General features: G+C 34.8%; 1 protein-coding gene across 1 annotated transcript; it reads left to right on the plus strand.

The window, feature by feature from the left end:
* Positions 1-7,614: 7,614 nt before the first annotated feature.
* LOC145601127 (mitochondrial phosphate carrier protein 3, mitochondrial-like) lies at positions 7,615-11,904 on the plus strand. Its single transcript, XM_081657071.1, has 6 exons — positions 7,615-8,007; positions 8,767-9,128; positions 9,241-9,284; positions 10,795-11,009; positions 11,134-11,258; positions 11,449-11,904. Exons 1-6 carry the CDS (start codon positions 7,711-7,713, stop codon positions 11,507-11,509), a joined length of 1,104 nt encoding a protein of 367 aa, XP_081513197.1. The 5' UTR covers positions 7,615-7,710; the 3' UTR covers positions 11,510-11,904.
* Positions 11,905-21,681: the final 9,777 nt, after the last annotated feature.

Below are 21,681 nucleotides of genomic sequence, written 5' to 3' on the forward strand. Positions count from 1 at the left end.
CTTGAAAATGAAACATACTACCATGATTCATTGCATACATAATTCAACTTAACATGTTTACATGCTTGTACGAGAAATCATAATCAACCAACATCAACTCCAAGCATTTATCAATTAATAAACATGCTCTACTAATTCAACACTTGACACATAATAATTTTAATTTGTTGCTTGATACTATGCATACACAATTAAGTTTATGCACATACGTACCTTAAAAAATGCCTAAACTCGGCCACACTCACCAGAAATCACCTAGCTCGAAACTTCCTACAAGTATAACTACATAACCATAATTAATCCACTATTCCCACATATTTGTAGCAATTATTATATAACCTCCGTTTTTTATTAGTTGACACGTTTTGACTTTAGCACTATTCACACACTTCCCTTTGATCGTATTTTGTGATTTATACGTAATGAAAAATAAAATGATGTGGGATCTTGTTAGAACCATCACTATATATATTTTTTAAATATCAAAATTGTATAATTTTTGCTTATCAGAAACTAAAGATATTAAAAAAAAAAAACGTGTACTACTATAAAATAAATGAAGTATGATTTAAACCTCATTAACTAACCCAATTTAATGCTTTAAAAGCCTTAAAGCCTTTTTCTTTGAGTGGTACTTAGAACTCCTTCAAAAAGACTTAGTTTTCATGACTTAAACAAAGTTCCATGATACTTATTTTACATAAAACATCACCAATAAACCAAAAAAATCGTATTTAAATCATTAAAAACCTTTTCCCTTTTATGAGTAATTAAACCCTAACATAATAATTAAAGAGTAGTGTGTATGATAAATTTTCATGATTAATTAATGACTTAAAGCCCATTAAAAACAAGTACTAAACAATAATTTATAAACCACACCAATATAGAATCAAACCCTAACCATAAACATCAAATTCCCATCAGGTTTGTAAATTCGGATTTTTAATTAAATCAAAGTTTGAAAAATAATAAATTAACAAAAACAACCATTTAAAAACATCATCAAATCATGATCTAAATCATGCCTTGAATTAAATAAACATGCTTTTAAATTAAATTAGGAGAGAAGAGTTTACAATCCATTAAAAACAAGTTCTGAACACTAATTTATTAACCACAACAATCTAATATCAAGGCCTTACCATTAACATCAAGTTCCAAATTCTAGGGGTTTGTAAATTGTGGTTTTTAATTAAATTAAAATCTGAAACTTATAATTAACAATAAATTAACAACTATCCAATAACATCATCTTAAACCATAAAAATTCAAACCTGCAATATACAAACAAAGAGGGTAGAAAGATATATGGGAACAATGATTTCATTGATAATTTGTGGGTTATAGTTCTCGTAGATCTCTTGATTCCTCTCCCAAAGGGCTAGGGTTTGATTTTTGTTTGTAGTACGGGGTCTTGTCGGCTTATTAAATACTATGTACCTACAATGTTTGGTAGTAGGGAGGAGACGGAGTCTTTGTAACATATTTCATTTGAGTCTCATTAAACCCTATAAACGACCTCTTTATATAGAGTGTCGTAGAGTAAAAGATAATAATATATGAGATTCTGAAGATAAATATCTTATATTTTTTTTATATGATCTCCTTATTTACATATATCCGACACCTAACACAATTAACAAAATTTCGGTGTCAATAATCATCAAATCATAATTAAAATCATGCCTTGAAATAAATAAACAAGCTTTAAAATTAAATTAGGAGAGAAGAGTTTTTTTTTCTTTAACACCAAAATCGCACAAGAGGAGAAAGAAGAGGGACAATGGCTAACTACCAGTTCCGTGAGATGACTGCAAATCCAGTACGCCTCATGGAGACAATGAAGTGGTGGGAGTCTGCTTGTATAGCGGCTACTAACAATAGGTTGGCAATGAGGAATGTGAAAAAGGTCCCCCCAGATAAGTCATTCCTTTCCCTGGATTTGGGGAGGGAGTGCACAGGGGTAGTTCAGGCATTAGTGCGGGTGGATGGAGCTTGGAAAGAGGGAAAGGGGAAGACTGTATCTGCAAGAAGTGGCATAGGATGGATTGCTAAAGACAAGAGTAGCGGGAGAATTATTGGGAAGGGTAACTTAGAGGTTCTATGTGACTCACCCCTCCATGCTGAACTGAAAGGCATCCTGGAAGCTCTCAGGTGGTGTCAGGAAATGCAGCTCCAGAATATCCAGCTGAAATCCGACTGTCAAATGGCTCTCCGTCTGATCAGGAATCCATCATCAGGGCCAATCAGGCTACAGATCTTACTGCAGGATATTTGTGAACAAGGGAAATGTTTTTTAATTTGTAATATTGTGTATGCTCCTAGACAGATAATCCAGGAGGCCCATGTCCTGGCTGTTTCGGCTAGGGATGGGGATACTGGATAATTTTAGGTATTCTGTTTTGTGACTGTCAAAAAAAAAAAAAGGCTGACTACCAGTGGTTGCTGCTGGTCGCCGGCGTGTGCTGGTTGCTGCCGGTGGTTCTCTGGTGGCGTGTGGAAAGGAGGGGAGAGAGGTGTGGGAAAAAAAGAGAGTGAAAAAGAGGAGAAATAGTTACTTCTTGCTTGTGAAATCTTTCAAATTAAATGAGTGGAAAATCCTTGAGTTTTTGGGAATCTATATCCCTTTTAAAAACAAAAATCATTATTTACCAACTCGCCTTTATTAATTCTAATCTTTTTCAATTTCATTTGGGGCTAGTTTGCTGGGCCTTTAAAATCCATTTTTTTGTTCTTTTTTTTTTTTTTTTTTTTTTTTTTCTCAACAATCTAGTCCAATGTTTTAAGTTCAAGTCAGCCAATTTAAAATACTCTGTACCCAATTAATTGCACATATTAATTTATACACGTTTTTTTTATAATTAAATAATTATAAAATGAATCATTTTAATCTATAACTATAATTAATATATATATATATATATATATATGTATATATATATATATACATACATTATATAAAATAATATAAAAATACAGGGTATAACAACTTCACGTGCTAGCCATACACCCACCAGTTTTGGCGATGGAGCGAGGCTGGTATAGTGGAGAGGGGATGTTCTATAATAAACTTATTTTTTAATATACGTATTTAATTGTTAAAATTTTAAATAAAAAAAATCACTATGCGACATAGACTTTGAAATATAATGGCTACCTAACTATTGTAGTTGGGTACTATGCGACATAGACTAATAAAAAAATGTTTCCAATTTTCAAGTTGTTAGTTTTAAAATTATTATAATTTTAATAACTTTAACTAATTTTTTTATTTAGGTGTTGTTTGGTTGCACAAAAGAAGTGGGGAAAATCGAAAATCATGGTAATTTAGATATTGGGGTTTTGTTTGGAAAAGGCTACACATACATTCATTGTATGTGGGAGCCACATACATTGTGACATGGCAGCATGTCATAAGTTATTTGTTTGGGGCCCAAGATCCACTTATTTTCAAATTTCATTCAAATTTGAATGAAAATTCAAAGGTTTGAATTTCAAATTAATTGTCATTTCCAATGCAATTAGTTTATTAATTTTTTTTACAAAAAAATTAAAAAAATAAAAAAATATTTCTGCAACATTGATGAACATCGCAGAGAAGGAACGAAATGGGCGACGAAGGAAGATGAACAAATTTGAACCTTGAAGCTGCTTCATTATACTTGCAGACGCTTAAATTTACATCAACCACAAATTTTATTCGGTTTAATTGAACAAACTAATTGTTGTTTACATGAGAATATTGAGAAATTTTGAGTTGATTAGGTTTCGAAATTTTCGATTTGGGGGTTTACGAACTGGATTAATTCTAGTTAATTATGTAAATGTATATTATTATTTGCAGAGTTATTGTGTAATTGACTTGTTCTTCCTCCATTAATCATATCCAATTCATAAATGGGTATGTTTGCAGAATATACCCATTTTCAATTGATTAGTGAAATGAGTCTTCTCTTCCTATCGATTTCAAATGGATTTGGATTTTTTGTTGGAATACTATAATTGTTAAAGGCACATAAGTAACCGATTGCATATTGAATATTAGATAATTAAGAGATTTGAAGTCCGACAACAGCAATGGTTGAAACAGGGCTTAGGTCGTCGACGACGATGGCGGAAAACCCCCCAAAATATTCGAACAATTTTATTAGATATTTTTTAGTAACTCAGGAAACTATATTTGGTACGAAAAAAATCTGAAAACATTATAACAATTCATACTATGATTTTTAGTAACATAGAAAAGTATATTTGGTAAGAACAATTCATATTATAACAATGGATTTGGATTTTTGTTTGGAATACAATAATTGTTAAAGGGCACACAAGTAACTGAAGTCATATTGATAAATAAATAAATTGGAGATTTGAAGGTTGACGACAGTAATAGTTGAAAATGGTCTTAGGTCGACAAGGTTGTTGACAATGGCGAAAACCCCCAAAATATTCATACAATGCTGTTTATAATATCTTTAGTAACACAGGAACTATATCTGGTAAGCAAATATATGAAAAGGACACAACCATTCTGTAATTTTTAGTAACATAGGAAACTACATTTGGTAAGCACATATTGTTTCCGAATTACATAATTCCTTAAAAGCGCATAATTTTTCCCTTTGGGATTTTTTTATTGTTACCTTTATAGCGATATTGTGTAATTTTATTTTTTTTGGTAATTATAACTTCCAAAGGTTACAAAAAAGGACTTTATTATATTAGAGTGGCGTCGACCTTATATAATTGTATTTGCTTAAAATAAATTCATGTTTTGAGGAAAAAGGTCCACCTATCAAGTCTTTTGAGAATTAGATAATGTGACACCATCAATGAAAAGTAATAAGAAACCATGGTGAAAAAGTAAAAACAATCAAGTAAATATTATTTTTCTTAATTTGTTCAATAGGTTAGTACATTAATTAGTAACCGTATATATGTTAGAGAAAAAATGTAATATATATAACTTGTTTTTCTAGTAATAGGGGATGCTAATTCATGAAATTAGTTGTAAACAATATGGATTATTAATTTAGCAATGATAAGTTTTTGTCAATTGAAATAATTATTTAATGTAAGATGTCATACATGATCAAAATAATGAAATTAAATAAACACTATAAATTTTGTTAGACGATCACCTTAAACATTTAAAAACTGTTTACTTGTCAAAGGACCTTTCTATATTACAGAGTATAAATATGTAATAAATGTAATATTTCTTTTCAAATCCTTACTAGCATCACAATATGATAAGTTCATTTAAAAAGATAATCGGTGGCTTCTATTTCATTCTATATAAAAGATTTAACTGAAAAGTCTTCATTTGTATATAGTCCTTATTGATATATGACATATCTTATACTTCCTATATTACTATTTACTTGACTAACATTTTTAAAATGAAAATGTCACATTACTTGACCCATACTATATTTGGTATGCTTTTGGTAGATAAAAATATAAAATATCTAAATTATCCTTATAAAGTGCAATTAATGGTAAATACGTAAATAAACATATTAGAGGATATACTCTCATCTATTAATAAGAGTTAATCATTAAATCACACAAGGGAAAAGTTTAGATGCAATTAACATCATATCAAGAGGAGCTTAATTATAGGTAAACTAACATTATTAGAATATAAATGTCCTCACACTATTCATAAGTGTTTTATCATACTTAAAAGTTAGGGACATATATTCCCACATTATTAAATAGATTTTTCCCTTTTATATGGTATCTTAATTTGTAGTCGTGTATGTGTTATAGGTTTTAAAAAAGATATAAACCATTTTTTGTAGTAACAACACTATGAAAAATCAAATAATTTTAAACAGTACATAAAATAATCCTTAAATGTCGTTTAATTAAATATTATAATTTGTACAATGTGATATGTTTGTATGTTTTTAATAAATTTAATAAATAGCATGAATAATGGGTTCTTCGCTTCTTCCTTTATTGATTATACTAACCAATAGGTATTAAAACATGTGGTTTGTTACTAAAAAAATGTCGTTGTTACTAAAATAATAGTACTATAAAACTTTGCAAATAAAAAAGATAAATTATAAACACACGAGAGTATTTAGAAATAAGCGATTAAAATTTGTGTGTAACCTTAAATTTTGTGATTTCATGTTAACTTTCAATTATTTGATTAAAAACCTTCAAGAAATGAATAAAACCCTCCAATATAATATATGAATTAATCCGTACAACATGTACTTGATCATTGTATAATTTTAGCTAACACCTATTTAATTTTATATAGTTCCTTATACGTAATAAATATATGATATGTACTTTTTTTGGTATGTTTGAAATTTTTGTAGTAACAATAATGACAAATTACAAACCCTTCTTTAAAAAAAGTTAACAAACATAGTAAGGTTAAAATTGTCCAACTTCATAAATTTTTTAAAAATATATCGATATGGATGTCTATAAAAAGATCTTTAAAAAATAATTCCATTGGTTTTTTTATAATAATTTTTCGATTTGTAGTTTGTAAAATATCGTTAAATGAAGTATTATTCGATTCTTATAATAAACATCTCTCTTCATTAATTACGTTGACTAGGATGCTATTTTCTCATTAACAAAATTGTATATTTTAGTAACCTAAAATATTTATTTAGTAACAAGAAAGATTTTTTTGGCGCCTATGAAATTTGTCCCGGCGCCTTGTTATGGTAAATGGCGCCCAAAACAAAAAACTTTTCCCTCTCATTTTTCCCTCTCATTTTTTAGTTAATGATGAGTTGTCAATTTTTAATTGGTAATGTATGTTGGGACCACATACATTCAATGTATGTGTATCATTTCCCGGTTTTGTTTGGTTGACCACAAAACATAAAAATGTGGGAACTTCAAATTCATGGGAATTTTCAATTCCGACAAAACATGGGAATTTGCAAATTCCTCCATTTATCAATTCAAGGGATTTCAATTGTTGGAAGTTAATTCCCACAATTTGTCAATTCCTATGAAAAGTTCTTTCCCTTGTCAACCAAACGACCCCATAATTCGTTTTTGAAAACAAGAAACAAAGAAATAGAAAACCACAGCAATATCAAATGAGCCTTACAATTTTCTTTAGGTATTTAGAGAGCCACTAAAACGAGTGATAAAAATTGATTTAAAATCACCTGAAATGAGAGGGGAGCTCTAACCACTTAAATTATCCCTCACTCTATCACCTTATAAAATTTAAAGCAAAAAGTCAAAATCCAAAAACCGGCATGTATCGAATACCCTTCTCAACACAAACGTTGATTTAAAATTAAAGCCTTCACTGTCTTAAAGCGTTCACTATCTTTGACGCAACTTGGTATCAAGTGACTATCAACATTCAACAATAATACATTTTCTACATCTCGAGAAAAAAAGTCGACCATCATATTCCGATTCCAGAATATTCCCCCGAATAGACTCACTCCATCACTCCACCGGCCACCCCACATTCAACCTTCAAAAAAAAGCCGGGGCTAAAATCGTAAATTACCCCCAACTTTTGGTACCACCGAAAAGTCATAATTACCCCCAGGCCTAATTTCATCAACCCCTTCTCCTCGTATAAAATACGCGAATACTGCGCCCACCACTGACTCTCCCCAATTCGCTGTATCAAACAAAGAGAGAGAATTGGAAACAAAATTTCCTCATTTTCTCTCTCTTCCAAGCTTTTGAATCTCAGCATCAATGGCGGTCTCTGAAAATGCTAGGAAATCTCTTCTTCCTTCCTTCCTTTACTCCTCAAAGGGGTTTGCTGGCCTTGACCAGGTCGCTGTTAACGCCATGACTGCTAACCCTAGTTTGTCGGAAAATGGCGCACCACAATTGAACAGCTTTGTGATTCCGTCGCCTTCTGAGCCGTCGAGGAAGATCGAGATGTATTCGCCTCAGTTTTATGCTGCGTGTACTGCTGGTGGTATTCTTAGCTGTGGTCTTACTCATATGGCTGTTACTCCTCTTGATCTTGTCAAATGTAATATGCAGGTATAATTTGTTTTTGTTTTTCATTTTCGTTGGATCTGTGATTCATTGTTTTGGATCTGAAAGATCTGTTGTTTTTTTGTTTTTGTTGAGGATTTTGTGTTGTTGATTTGTTTTTGTTTTTTAAATGTTGTTGTTCATTTCATTTTATGATTTTTTGAATTTTATGATTTATATGTTGTTTGATCTGTATGTTGTATAACTAAGGTGTGGTTAGGTCATTATTTTGTGGATTTGACGTTGAAGTCGATATTGTCTGGATTGATGTGCAACTTTTATTTGTGATTTTCTAGATTTTTGAATGAATTGTTCGATTTAATGTTTAATTTCGCTTGTAATTGAGCATGATTCATGTTGCTTAAGATATAGGTGAACATGGAAGTGATTACATTGACAGGGCTGGTATTGGGGGAATTGGTGAAAACTGAAAAGTCAGTGGTGATTTCATTGATTTCAACTTCTGTCATATATTATGATTTGCGATTTCATTAGCTGTGTCTTTAAATTTATTTATTGAGTACAGTACCTTCTAGTGTGCACAAGAATTATGTTGAGTAGGGATTGTTAGGAACGATGAAGTGTGAGGTTGATACTATACTTTCTGGGTGAAAATGTCATACCTGCCTATTATCTCAAGCTGACCTTATGCATAAGTTTGTCCTTGGATTTCTGTATAAGTGATTCAAGGGAAATAATTGGTCCTCTGTTAGTTTCTTGATTGTTGAGTGAGTGGTTAAATTTGGTGGATTTTTTGGTTTTCAGATTGACCCAGCCAAGTACAAGAGCATCAGCTCTGGTTTCGGTGTTTTGCTCAAGGAACAGGGAGTCAGGGGCTTCTTCAGGGGTTGGGTGCCCACACTTTTTGGTTACAGTGCTCAGGGTGCTTGCAAATTTGGTTTCTATGAATTCTTCAAGAAGTACTATTCTGACATTGCTGGCCCCGAGTATGCTGCCAAGTACAAGACATTGATCTACCTTGCTGGTTCAGCATCAGCTGAAGTTATTGCTGATGTTGCCCTTTGCCCTATGGAGGCGGTAAAAGTCAGGGTGCAAACCCAACCTGGTTTTGCTAGAGGATTGTCTGATGGTCTCCCTAAGTTTATCAAATCTGACGGAGTTGGCGGGTAAGTTTCTTATTCAAAATATCATAATACTTGATACACTGGTCTCTTTCTCTACTCTTAGAACTGTGTTGGTGGGAAATTTTTAACTCATTAAGAATCTTGACTTTTGCAGGCTATACAGGGGATTGGTACCACTTTGGGGTCGCCAGATTCCATGTAAGTTCTTAGTAGATGCTGTTCATCCATTCTTATACTTGTCTACTAATGTCTTGTGGGTATTAATGTTAGTGCAATGATTTTAAAGGCATCTTTGGTTTTTATAATTATTATCCCTTATTGCTGATGTACAATTTATCTTATAAAAGTGTAGTTTCTGAATTCATTTTTCATTTGTACCCTTTTGAGTATTGAACACTTACCTTCCAACAATTTGAGTTATTTGTCCTGAAGAAGGTTTGATCCAATGTCTTTACTTTGCTACACAATATCATGGCCTCTTTTCTTTGGTGGCTTTTCTCAGTGGCTTAATTGTTTGCTCTCACCTAGTTCTTGTGTTTACTAGGCATTGTTTGGTTCATACGAGCTTATTTGAACTTGTTTTTTTGTCTGAACCAGTTACTTTTTCCTAAACATTTTTGAAATTACCCTGTCTGAAGTTCTGAACCTATTTAAGTAAATTGAAATTGTGTTTGAAAATTTATGAAATAAATTTATTTTATCTTGTTTTTTTTTTTTTTTTGAAAAGTTATCTGAACTTATTTAATTTTTTTAACTTATTTTTTATTTTGAAAATAAGATAAGGTAAGTTAAAATTAGATGAAACAAACAAGCCCTTCTCGTGAAAAAGTTAATTTGCTTTGTTTCAGGTACTGTTTTGGCCACTAACTTAGTTGGTTTTTTTAGATGTCAGGTTAAGTCTTTAATTGTCAAGTCCTTGTTTCTTTTATGGTTTTTGTTGGACACTTTGTTATATAACTTGTCACGAGTTCTCTGGTCTTCTCTGAAATGGTCCATTTACACATCTATGTTGTTGTCTTGGTTTGTGTTTTAACTATTGCTGGCATAAGTCTGTAATTTGATTTATCACTTATGGACTTATTTTTCTTGGATTAGTAACATGAATGAAACTGGTAAGATGTTATTGTGAAGAGTGATGCTGCTTTCAATTCACTTATACCCCATTATTTATTTTTGTTGCTATTTTTATTTTGTTTGTTTAGACTTCTAATAATTTGCGGATGCTTCTGAAAGAGGGGGTTTGTGAAGCAGTTTAGAGATATAGTTGCAGAGGGCAGAGCAAGGAAGGCTTAATTTATTTTATTTATTTATTTTTTTTTTTTTTTTTGGGGGGGGGGGGGGGGGGGTTGGGAAAGAGGGGGGGTGGGAGGGTGTTGAATCTACTACAGCACTAAAACCTGCTCTCTGGTGGGTTTTCTTGCAGGTTAATTATTTTAAAAGATGACAATTTAGATGTTTATGCTTATATGGTGGCCCTTAGTTGCTGCCTTCTTTCTATGATTCTATCCAGAATTTAAGCTCTTTGTGCACAGATGAGTTATAAATTACTATTGGCTTGTATTAATGTATAATTGCTGTAGGCTTGTATGTTATCAATTTTTTGGGATAGTTATGATGCCAATAATGCCATTTATTTGTCGTTGACCAAATTTATGCTTGGAGCCACAGGCATTCAGTATGGACACTTATGTGATAATTTTTTCTGCAGACACAATGATGAAGTTTGCATCATTTGAATTGGTTGTTGAGCAGCTTTATAAGCATGCTGTCCCTGTGCCAAAAAGTGAGTGCAGCAAGCCTATGCAGCTCGGTGTCAGTTTTGCTGGTGGTTATATCGCTGGTGTTTTCTGTGCTATTGTCTCACATCCCGCTGACAACCTTGTGTCTTTCCTTAACAATGCTAAGGGAGCTACTGTTGGTGATGTAAGTGCTTCAGTTTGATGTTATATGCTCAGTGAACTGTTTGTCATGCCGTATTTCTTTTGGCTGTGCTTGTCAATACCATTGAATTCTTTTGTATTAATGTGGATCTTGATGCTTGTTACAGGCTGTGAAGAAGATGGGTCTGTTGGGTCTTTGTACTCGTGGGCTTCCTCTCCGTATTGTCATGATTGGTACCCTCACTGGAGCACAATGGGGTATCTATGATGCGTTCAAAGTTTTCGTTGGCCTGTAAGTTTCTTAAAACCTGCATAATATTCTGCTTGATTTGCTTTCACAGTTTGTTTTTTCTTAAAATGACATAAGTGGACAATTGGAGATGGAATTTAATTGTGTTTCTTGTAGGCTGTCACTTTTATTTTGCTGGTCTATAGTTGCATTTGTATTGCACAACTCAATTATATTGTATTTATGATCTCAGGCCAACAACTGGTGGTGCGGCTCCCCCTCCCGCCGCCGAAGCTGCCCCTGCAAAGGTATGAAGATGTTGACGACAGAGAAGTATCAGCTTTAGTGGCTTAAATCGGACATTTTTGGATGTGTGGAGAAGTGTTAATAAACAACAGAACCACTGATAATGCTCACTGGATGGTGGGAGAGAATTTTTGTTTTCTTATTAAATTCATGACTATGTTAAACTTCTAGTAGCTTTGGGCAATACTTTTGATGAGGATGCTTTTGTTCTCATCCTCTCATAAACTCTTTTGAGCTCGCATATTAGACCATTTATAGATCATTGTTTTGATGGATATGCCCATTAGGAACTGGCGACAAAGAAATGACAGATAATATTGGAGATTATACGTTGGTAATTTTTTCTGGCTAGAGCTGTTGCTGTATCTAGCTAATGTTTGTTATCTATGGTTCATTCCTGTGAGCTTATTTGGGTTCTACCAGTTTTGATTCAGTATTTCTTTTTACTTGTATTTTTCTTCTCTCACTGTAATAGCCAAAATGGGCTAGGGAAATTTCTTGGTCTAATTTTCAAATAAATCTGTATTGCTTCATTGTTTTGTCAACAATGTTTTCTTTCTTTCTTGTGAGGGGTTGGGGCTACTTGCCTTGTTAATGTAGTGAGTTACATCGTTACGATATTCCAACAAGTTGAGCTGCAAATCTTTCCTGCCTCAGAAGCCTTCTGAAGCCCTGTAACAACCAGAATTTTTCAAATCTTAAGCCAAAGATTATCTGAGATTCAATCATAGCTCTCAAGATTCAAAAATTACATTTTAGCTGAGAATTGTAATTTTTAAAGTTTATGTTATCGTCAAAACCATATTATACGAGTAGTTATTACTAAGCTTTATTACTTATAGTTTTTTGCTATAAGATAGTTCACTTTAAACATATCTGTAGCTTGGTTAAACAAATTCATACAGATCTACTTAACGTTAAGGAGCTTGGTTAGAGTCCAGTGATTTGAGCAGCACCATTAGTTTGTTTTGTTTAAGCTTTATCCACTAATTTGCCTGATCATGCTCCAATAATTTTGAATACGGAGAAATGGCTTGCGGATGACAGTGGTTATAGGGGATTCAAATTTGAGCACTTCTGGTTGTCCAATGATGGGTGCGGGGAGGTTGTACAAGAGGCTTGGGGGAGGGGGGGGGGGGTGCTTTTGGTTTCGGCTTGAAGGAGAAAGTGGCAACTTGTGGAGAAAAGTTAGCTAGCTGGGCTGCGCTCACTTTCGGTTCTATAAAGAAGAAAATAAAAAATGCCGAAAAATCTCTTAAGCAATTGAAGGAGGGGAGTATGGATGGTGCGATGCTGGAAATGTGCAACAACCTGTCGGAGGAGTTGAACTCACTATATTTGCTGGAGGAATCATAATGGTTTGCTCGTGCCCGGGCTAATGAATTGCGTGATGGGGATAAATATACAAAATATTTTCATCACAAGGCTAGTGAAAGAAAGGACCAGAATAGAATAGATGGCTTATTTAATGAGCATGGAGACGGGAAGAAAAGCAATGTGGATCTCGAGAAACTTATTGCAGCTTATTTTTCGAAGCTTTTTGCCACAAGTTCTCCGACTGACTTTCAGGGTGCAATGGAAGGTCTCGAAACAGTGGTTACTCCAGAGATGAATTAAGTGTTAATTAGATTGTGAGCCAACAGGGGAGGAAGTAAGACAAGCACTTTTTCAGATGCACCCACATAAGGCCCTGGGCCCCGACGGTATGCATGCATAATTTTTTCAGAAATTTTGGCATATTGTTGGCCCTGATATTATTGCTTATGTCCAAAGCTGGCGGAGGGGGGAATTTGACTTAGCGGGAATAAATAATACTTGCATTGTGCTAATTCCGAAATGCGAAAAACCCACTCCGATTTCGGAATTTAGACCAATAAGCTGCTGCAATGTTATTTATAAAATTGTTTCAAAAGTACTGGCAAATAAGTTGAAATTTTTTTGGGGGGAAATATTTCTCCAAATCAGAGTGCTTTTGTCCCGCAAAGACTTATCACAGACAATGCCATTGTTACTTTCGAGATCTTTTATTCTATGAAGAGGGGTGGAGAAGGGAAGGATGGCAAATTAGCTATGAAATTGGATGTGAGTAAAGCGTATGATCAGGTTGAATGGGTTTTTCTAGAGCAGGTGATAATCAGAATGAGTTTCTCTACAAACTAGATTCATCGAATTATGAGCTATTTACGGAGCGTGTCTTTTGCTTTTAAGATAAATGGACACATTCTGGCTCTGTGGTGCCTTCTAGGGAGCTACGTTAGGGTGATCCTATTTCTCTGTATCTGCATCTGTTGTGTGCGGATCCTTTTTCGACTTTGATCTCAAAGGCGGCCAACAGTAATCTTCTCCACCACTAGGCGAAAATATGAATTGGCCACCGGTTAAACTCCCCCCCCCCCAATGCCACCGGTTTTTAACCGGTGGTCATTTGGGGGTGGCAATACTCCGAAACAAGGCCACCGGTTCAAAACCGGTGGCAAAGTTAAGTGTTGCCACCTGTAATACCCCGTATTTTTATACGTATTTTATTTAAAGTATGTATTTAATAAAATATTTAAATAGTTATAATTATTTTAATTAAAGCATTTTAATTAATATTATTATAAAAGGAAAGTTTATTTAATTATTTTATTTAAAAGTTGGGGTTTTATTTTAAGAAAGTTTTATTTTTACAAGTTTTATTTGGGAAGGGATTAGAAAAACTAAAAGAGGAAAGTTTAGGGTAAAAAGGTTGGTAGAGAAGGGGTATAAATATCCCACTCATGAAGCAAATCAACTTTGCCCAGAGTGGAGAAAACCCAAGGTAAGCTTCTCCCCTTTTCTCCTTACTTTTCTTTCTTTTTTTCTTCCTCTTCCCCTATGCACGACCAGCCACCACCACCACCGCACACGTGGCCGGACCACCACCGCACACCACCGCGCGCCAGCAGCCGCGGCGGCAGCAGCCCAGCCAGCAGCCGCGGCGGCAGCAGCCCAGCCACGCTGTGGTGGCTGCTGCCGTGAGTAGCTCTCGAAAAAAAAAAATTTAATCTTTCTTCCTCTATTTTAATCTATGCTTAGATTTAATTATAAATTATAAGTTTTGGGATTAATTTTGATATTCGAATGTTGTTATTATATTAATAAATTTTCAGATTTAGTTTTTTAATTAAAAAGCCCCAATTTTTGAAACCCTAGGTTCTTGATTTATGAAATTATGAAAGTATATGATGTATTAATGTTTAGATCTTTAATTTAAGTGCTTTAAGACCAAATTTCAGCAAGTTTTGATTAGAAATAAAGTGCAGGAATTTTATGTAGAACCCCAAATATCATGTTTTTAAAGGAAATTTAAATTACCCATTAAGGGGGACTTAATTATGGTGTTTTAAATGTAATTTCAGCTTATTCTAATTAATTTATGAGGGATTTTAAAATAGTATATATTGCTGGAAATTTGTTCAGAGTGGACTTTAATACTCTATTATAATTTTAATGTGTAGGAGACTTTGAAGTGAGCAATTTTTACTAGTCGTGGCGATTTTAAGATCATATTCAAGGTACGTTCGCGTACTTAGCATATTTTGATGATGTAGAATCATGCTAGGTTTGGTTTCAATCAATTACAAGTAGTATCATGCTAAGGTTTATGTATTAAATTGTGAATTATTGGTGTTGGTGATTGAATTGTGAAGCATGAAATATTTGTGATGATTTATGGATTGGAAATTATATTTTGGCATGAGTAAATGGACTACATATTTATTTATGGCATGATAGAGAGCATGTTTAATCAAACTAATTGTTTAATTATGTTTAGAATATTGAAAAGGAATTTTATTATAGTCCATATAATTTTTATTGATGCAATAAGCATGAGGAAGAAGCTATATAAGTGTCTATGTACACAAGAAATAAATAGTATGTCGGTGCCTTTGTGCACTTAAGGTGTTTTTAACACCGAGTGATAGGATTGTTGGCGCTTTATGCGTTGAAGGTGTCTTTGACACTGAGGTAGATTTAAAAAGGGTTCAACATTAAATTATATGTGGTCACTAATTATTCAAGAATTAAATTGGTATGATTGTTTGATTGAATAATTATTGTTGATTGAATTATTATGATTTGAGAGTCATCACCAAGTTTAATAATCTGTAAATAACGTAAAGTGAAAGAGATTGCGCACCAAAACTCTTGGAACGTATATACCTTGAGTATGAACAATGGGGGGAGTTATGGGGTTTTATATTTAACCATAACTTCTAATGGAGTACAGGACGCTATATATTCCTTTTTATTATTATTATGCGCTGGAATTTCGCCACCAATGTGTGGTATAGGTGTTACTGGCATGGTTAGCTCCCGTGTTAGTTAACCTCAATTTATTGAGGGAGGTTTAGGAGGAAACCCGTTCGATGCGTAATCAACGCTAAATGAATTATTTAGTGTCCAATTAAAGTGTCTCGTTGTTTGTTGTGTGTGCTTGTAAACAGGTGCAATGAGGTAAGTATGTGTGGTGTTAGGAGTTGCATGTTAGTGTGTTTATTTACGCTTTTGTACTCAGCTTTGCTGATTGTGTGTGTTGTTTGTGTCTGGTTATGTCTTTATCTTTGCCCTACGATGATCCATTTTAATGAAGAGTAGTGGGGGCAAGTAGAGATATTCTTTTCAGGTATTGAGGCATGTTCATGTTGGGGCATGAGTGAAGAGAGAATCATGCTAGTTTCCATTAGGATGTGTAATAATTATGCTTTGGATGTTTTATTTTATTACTTGTTGGACTAACACAATTATGTGATTGTTCGGTTTTGAATAAGGGCCCTGAGTGGTTCCAAGTTTTAGTGGATTTTATTTAACTTTGATTTTGTTGATTTTCAACTTTACCTTCGTTAGTTTGGTTTTTAAATTGTGTTATTATTTAGTTTTGGCTTTCAAGTCTTCCGCTATGTATCTTTGATTGTTGTCTTAGCCGTTTTCACGGTGGCGGTAATGTCTTAGATATTCCTAAAACGTATTTTTAAAAGGGGAAAGTGTATTTTAAAGGAAAGGAATTTCTAGGGTGTTACACCGCCGGTGGCAATAACCCTTCCAACTTTATTTTTTTTGGTATTATATATAAATGCCACCGGTTAACCGGTGGCAATGTGCATGTATATTTTTTTTTTGGTTTTGTTTTTTCCACTTGAAATATACTCCAACGATTCAATGTAATTATGTAAGAAATACAACATCGAAAAAAAAACATCGAAATCAACCAAAATATAATCCAAAATATAATTATCATTAAATTGTTATTGTACATTTGTACAATACCAAAATCAAAAAAAATTACAACGTAAAAATAAATTAATAAATAAATAAAATTACGACATCAGATACAAAAAAAATAAAATTAAGTTCTATAACAATATTCCAAAAACAACATCTTGATTTTTTTTTGACACAAACATCTTGATTCTTCGTGGAGTCATAATCTAATACCTGTATCAATTAAAACACCAAAATTAATAAAACTCAAGAACTAAAAAAAATGCATTATCTACCCTAAAAACTCAAATTAATAATTAAAAAAAAAAAAAATTAACCCAGAAATCCCCGAAAAAAAAAACAGAAAACTCAAAATAAAACCCAGAAACCGTAACCTCGAAAAATCAAACCCAAAAACTGCGAAAAAGAGCGAAAATTGGTGTTGATGATGTAGATCTGTCGGTGTTGTTGATGTTGGTGTTGCTGGTGTGGTGGTGGCGTGGTGGTGATTTCGTGGGTAATTGATTTTTTTCGGGTAATGGATTTTTCAAAAACCGGTGGCCATTGAGCGGTGCCTTTTTCAATTTTTCTACTAGCGCACGGTGCTAGAATTTGCAGAAACGCCCCAAGGGTGTCTCACCTTTTCTTTGCAGATGACAGTATACTTTTTGCTAGAGTAAATGTGCAAGAATGCTCGGTTATAGCTGATATAATCAGCAAATATAAGAGAGCTTCGGGTCAGAATGTCAATCTAATTAGGCAAGACTGAAGTTGTTTTTAGCAAAAAAATTGTGTGCAAATAGACGGGGGTTAGAGAAGTTGAACGACATGAGAAGTATCTTGGGTTATCGACGATAATTGGAAGATCAAAAAAAGAAAATTTTGCAGGATTAAAGGAGAGAATATGGAAAAAGCTTCAAGGATGAAAGGAGAAGTTTTTATCTAGGCCGGGTAAAGAGGTATTAATTAAAGTTGTGGCTCAAGCGATCCCGATATATATGATGAGTATATTCAAGCTCCCGGACGGGCTTATTGATGAGATACATTTGATACTTGCACGTTTTTGGTGGGGCTCCACGGAAACCGCTAGCAAAATTCCTGGCAGAGATAGGAATTAAAAAAAATGCCGTCCCAAGGCTCGTGGGGGTTTGAGTTTCCGTGACTTAAAATGCTTCAACCAAGCCCTTCTTGCCAAGAAAATGTGGAGATTACACCACAATCTAGGTACCTTTATTCACACAATATTAAAAGCGAGATATTTTAAAAAATGTGATGTACTTGAGGCTAGTCGGGGTTATGACCCTAGCTATGCTTAATGATGGGCTCAAATGGTCTGTGCGAAATAGGTGCTCAATTAAAGTGTGGGGGGGATGCTTGGTTGCCGGGTAATTCCTCTATTAATGCCCCTTCCCCAAATCCCACGAGCAATTTGGAGTTAAGGGTGTGTGACTTGATCAATCACTCTTGCAGTGTTTGAAATAAGAGTGTTCTAAGCAGCAACTTTTATGAGAATGACATAGCAAAAATTGTTTCTATACCATTGTCTCCAAATTGTCCTCCCGATAGAATGTTTTGGTGGCCGTCTAAGGATGGTGCTTATAGTGTGAAATCGGGTTATTGGTTGTGCAATCGAGAGCCGAATCTTGCTCAAGGTGTAGATATGCATGAGGTATGGCGCCTTGTTTGGTCTCTTGTATGCCCACCCAAGTTGAAGCACTTCTTATGGAGAGCTTGTAAGGGCTTTCTTGCTGTGAAAGAACGCCTTTTTTATCGTCGCATTGCCACAGACTCCTCCTGCTCCATTTGTAATGCACAAGAGGAAACCATCTGCCATACTATGTTTGAGTGCTCTGCTGCTAAGGATATATAGGAAGAAAGCTCGTTCAGTCAATTGATCAACGCAGATCCTGATAACAATTTTAGTGAGAGACTTTTGTGGCTGTCAAAAAATGGATTTTATCACTATGACAACACTTTTGTGGGTTGCGTGGCATTGCAGGAACACTACAATCTATGAACAAAAGCAGGTTGTTGCGGTGGAGATTGCTAGGAAATGGGTGAATTTTGTTCAGGAAAGCAATAAGTAGTATACAACAAAAATTACCACCGAGACTGCTCCTAGAGCTGCTGGGTCAGCAGGTTCGTGGCAAGCTCCTGCTATTGGGGTTATGAAGATCAACTGCGATGCACATATTGGTGCTGCAAGCAGCCTTGGAGTGGTGCTGAGGGATGAGCAGGGCACCGTGTTAGCTGCAGCTGTACGAAAGGAGTGTGCTGGTTGGGGAGTTGATGAAGCCGAGGCTGCTGTCTGCAGGTTTGGTTTACAGGTTGCAAGAAGGATTGGGTATTCGATGGTCCATCTTGAAAGCGATGCTGAAAATGTGGTGCGAGCTATCAACTCTAAGGCTACGGGTTTCTATCCTATTTTCTTGATTTATGATGACATTCGTAGTTTGATTTATGTTTTAATGTTTTTTGTTTGTCTCATGTTAAACGAGCGGATAACACTTTAGCTCATAATGTTGCTCGTTGGGACTCGAGAGTTTGTAATGAGTTCGTATCTTTAGGTCATTTTCCCCAAAACTTGACTACTTCGGCGGAACGAAATTGATCTCCTTTAATGAAATTTACAACGTGGTTTCGGATAACACTTTAGCTCATAATGTTGCTCGTTGGGACTCGAGAGTTTGTAATGAGTTCGTATCTTTAGGTCATTTTCCCCAAAACTTGACTACTTCGGCGGAACGAAATTGATCTCCTTTAATGAAATTTACAACGTGGTTTCAAAAAAAAAAAAAAAGTTAATTGTGAGGACATGTTCTAATTTCGTCAAAGTGAGCTTAAAATAGAGGTTCGACGCTGTCCTTAGAAGGTTAGGTGAGCTATCTACGACATTTTTTTTTTAAAAAAAATAAAAAATTACATTAATAATATGAGTAAGTACGGATTTGTTTGGTTCAATATTACTAAAGGAAAGAAAGGGAAAGGAAGGGAAAGGAAGGAAAGGGGAAAAAAAGGAAGAGAAAAGGAAGGAAAGAAATCTAATAATTTATTGTTTGGTTTGATATTAGCAAAGGAAGAGAAAAAAAGGAATTTATTGTTTGGTATATTAGTAAAGGAAGGAAAGGGGAGGGAAAACTAATTTTAAGTTTGACTGATTTAGTTTCTTTCTTTCCTCTCAAATTCCACCAATTTTGGGAGGAAAGGTAAGGGAAGATTTTGTGAAGGGAGCTTTCCTTCTAATTCCCTTCATTTCCTATCAGATTCCGTTTAATTTTTAGAACCAAACACATGAAGCCATAATTTTCCTCTTTTCTTTTCCTCTCATTTCCTCCCAACCAACAAGGCCAAAGGCTTAAAATTAATTCCATGCTTAAAAAAAAGGAAATTTTGATTTTTACCACCTTCAAATAACGACTTTATTGAATTTACCACCTCCAAAAAAAAAAGATTTACTTTACCACCTCATAAAAAAATAAAACATCAGTTTTACCACCAATCACCTCCAACTAACGGATTCCGTCCATAAATCCGTTAGTGGGGCCTACCTTGCACACGTGTCGCCAATTGGGTAAGTTTTAAAAATATATAAAAAAAAATAAAAAAAATAAAAAAAACCCCATCAATCAACTGGTACATACGTTGGTTGCTGCCACCGTTGGGACCCCCACCACCGGACCGGCTACGACCAACCCCAACACCTATCCATTATGAACAGCCCCCACCATTTAGCCGCTACCAGCCACCGTCGGGAACCACAGCCACCGCACCGATTTCGACCCCCTTTCCACCAATTTCCGACCTCAAAACCCTAGCCACCACCTAACAGCTACGACCAACCCCACCATCGCACCGCACACGTCAGCCGCACCGCACCGCACACCACAACCGCACTGATTTCTACCCCCTTTCCACCAAATTCCGACCTCAAAACCCTAGCCACCACCTAACAACTACGACGAACCCCACCACCATCCAAACCCAGACCAGAAATCGCCGCCACCCAGACCCGAAACCACCGCGACCCTTAACCAACACTACCCAGACGCGAAACCACCGCAATCCACCCCAGCCAGCCTGACCCCTGACCAGAAACAACGCCGCCCAGACGCGAAACCATCGCGACCCGAAACCACCACCACCCAGACGCGAAACCCACTCGAAATTTTGACCAACCGAGGTAGTTGATTTCGTTGCTGGTTGGTTGAAAAGGAAGATCGGGGAAGATGAAGAAGAAACGTCAAAAATGTGGGCCCTACTAACGGATTCATGGACGGAATCCGTTAGTTGGTGGTAAAATCGAATTTTTGGAAATTTTGGTGGTGGTAAAGTAAATCTTTTATTTTTTTTGAGGTGGTAAATTCAATTAAGTGGTTATTTGAAGGTAGTAAAAGTCAAAATTCTCTAAAAAAAAACAAATTACACTAATTATATAAGTAAAGACTAAAGGCTTAAAATTAAGCTATGGTTAATAAGTAGTTTTGTTTGACAACAATGAAGAAATTACATTTGATATTTGCATTTAACCACATGAGTCCATTATTTCATTGTTTACGCGTTCACTTTAAAATATTATTTTAGTTACACTTGATTATTAGTCAGACCTTAGCAAATCAATTGGCACATTTAAGGTCAAATCTTTGGGCCAGGCTTTAGTTTGAGCCCAAAGGTTGTGCCTAATAAGCCCATTTTGTTTCAAGTGAAGAGTATCAAACTTTACAGCCCATAATTGAGCCACGCCAAAGTTTTAACTAAATATTAACTTTTGCTAGCTCATAACCCAAAAAATACTACCGTATAACTTTTAAATTTTTTATACCTCACAAATAATACGATGCGTGAGTTTTCTATTTGACTCTTATGGAAAGATCACACATTTTTAAGTATTAGAGATGGATTCAAGTACGAAGATACTAAATGTTCTACGAATTGGTCAATTTAATTCTAATGCAGTCTT

The sequence above is a fragment of the Chenopodium album genome, chromosome 21 (assembly GCF_948465745.1).
Source record: "Chenopodium album chromosome 21, dcCheAlbu1.1, whole genome shotgun sequence".
Lineage (NCBI taxonomy): Eukaryota > Viridiplantae > Streptophyta > Magnoliopsida > Caryophyllales > Amaranthaceae > Chenopodium > Chenopodium album.

What these genes read in the sequence shown, in the direction of transcription:
- LOC145601127 (XM_081657071.1), top strand. Translation starts at nt 7,711, where the DNA reads ATGGCGGTCTCTGAAAATGCTAGGAAATCTCTTCTTCCTTCCTTCCTT. An exon ending in TTGTCAAATGTAATATGCAG is followed by an intron (nt 8,008 to 8,766) that starts GTATAATTTGTT and finishes TTTGGTTTTCAG; the next exon opens with ATTGACCCAGCCAAGTACAA. An exon ending in TTGGGGTCGCCAGATTCCAT is followed by an intron (nt 9,285 to 10,794) that starts GTAAGTTCTTAG and finishes TTTTTTCTGCAG; the next exon opens with ACACAATGATGAAGTTTGCA.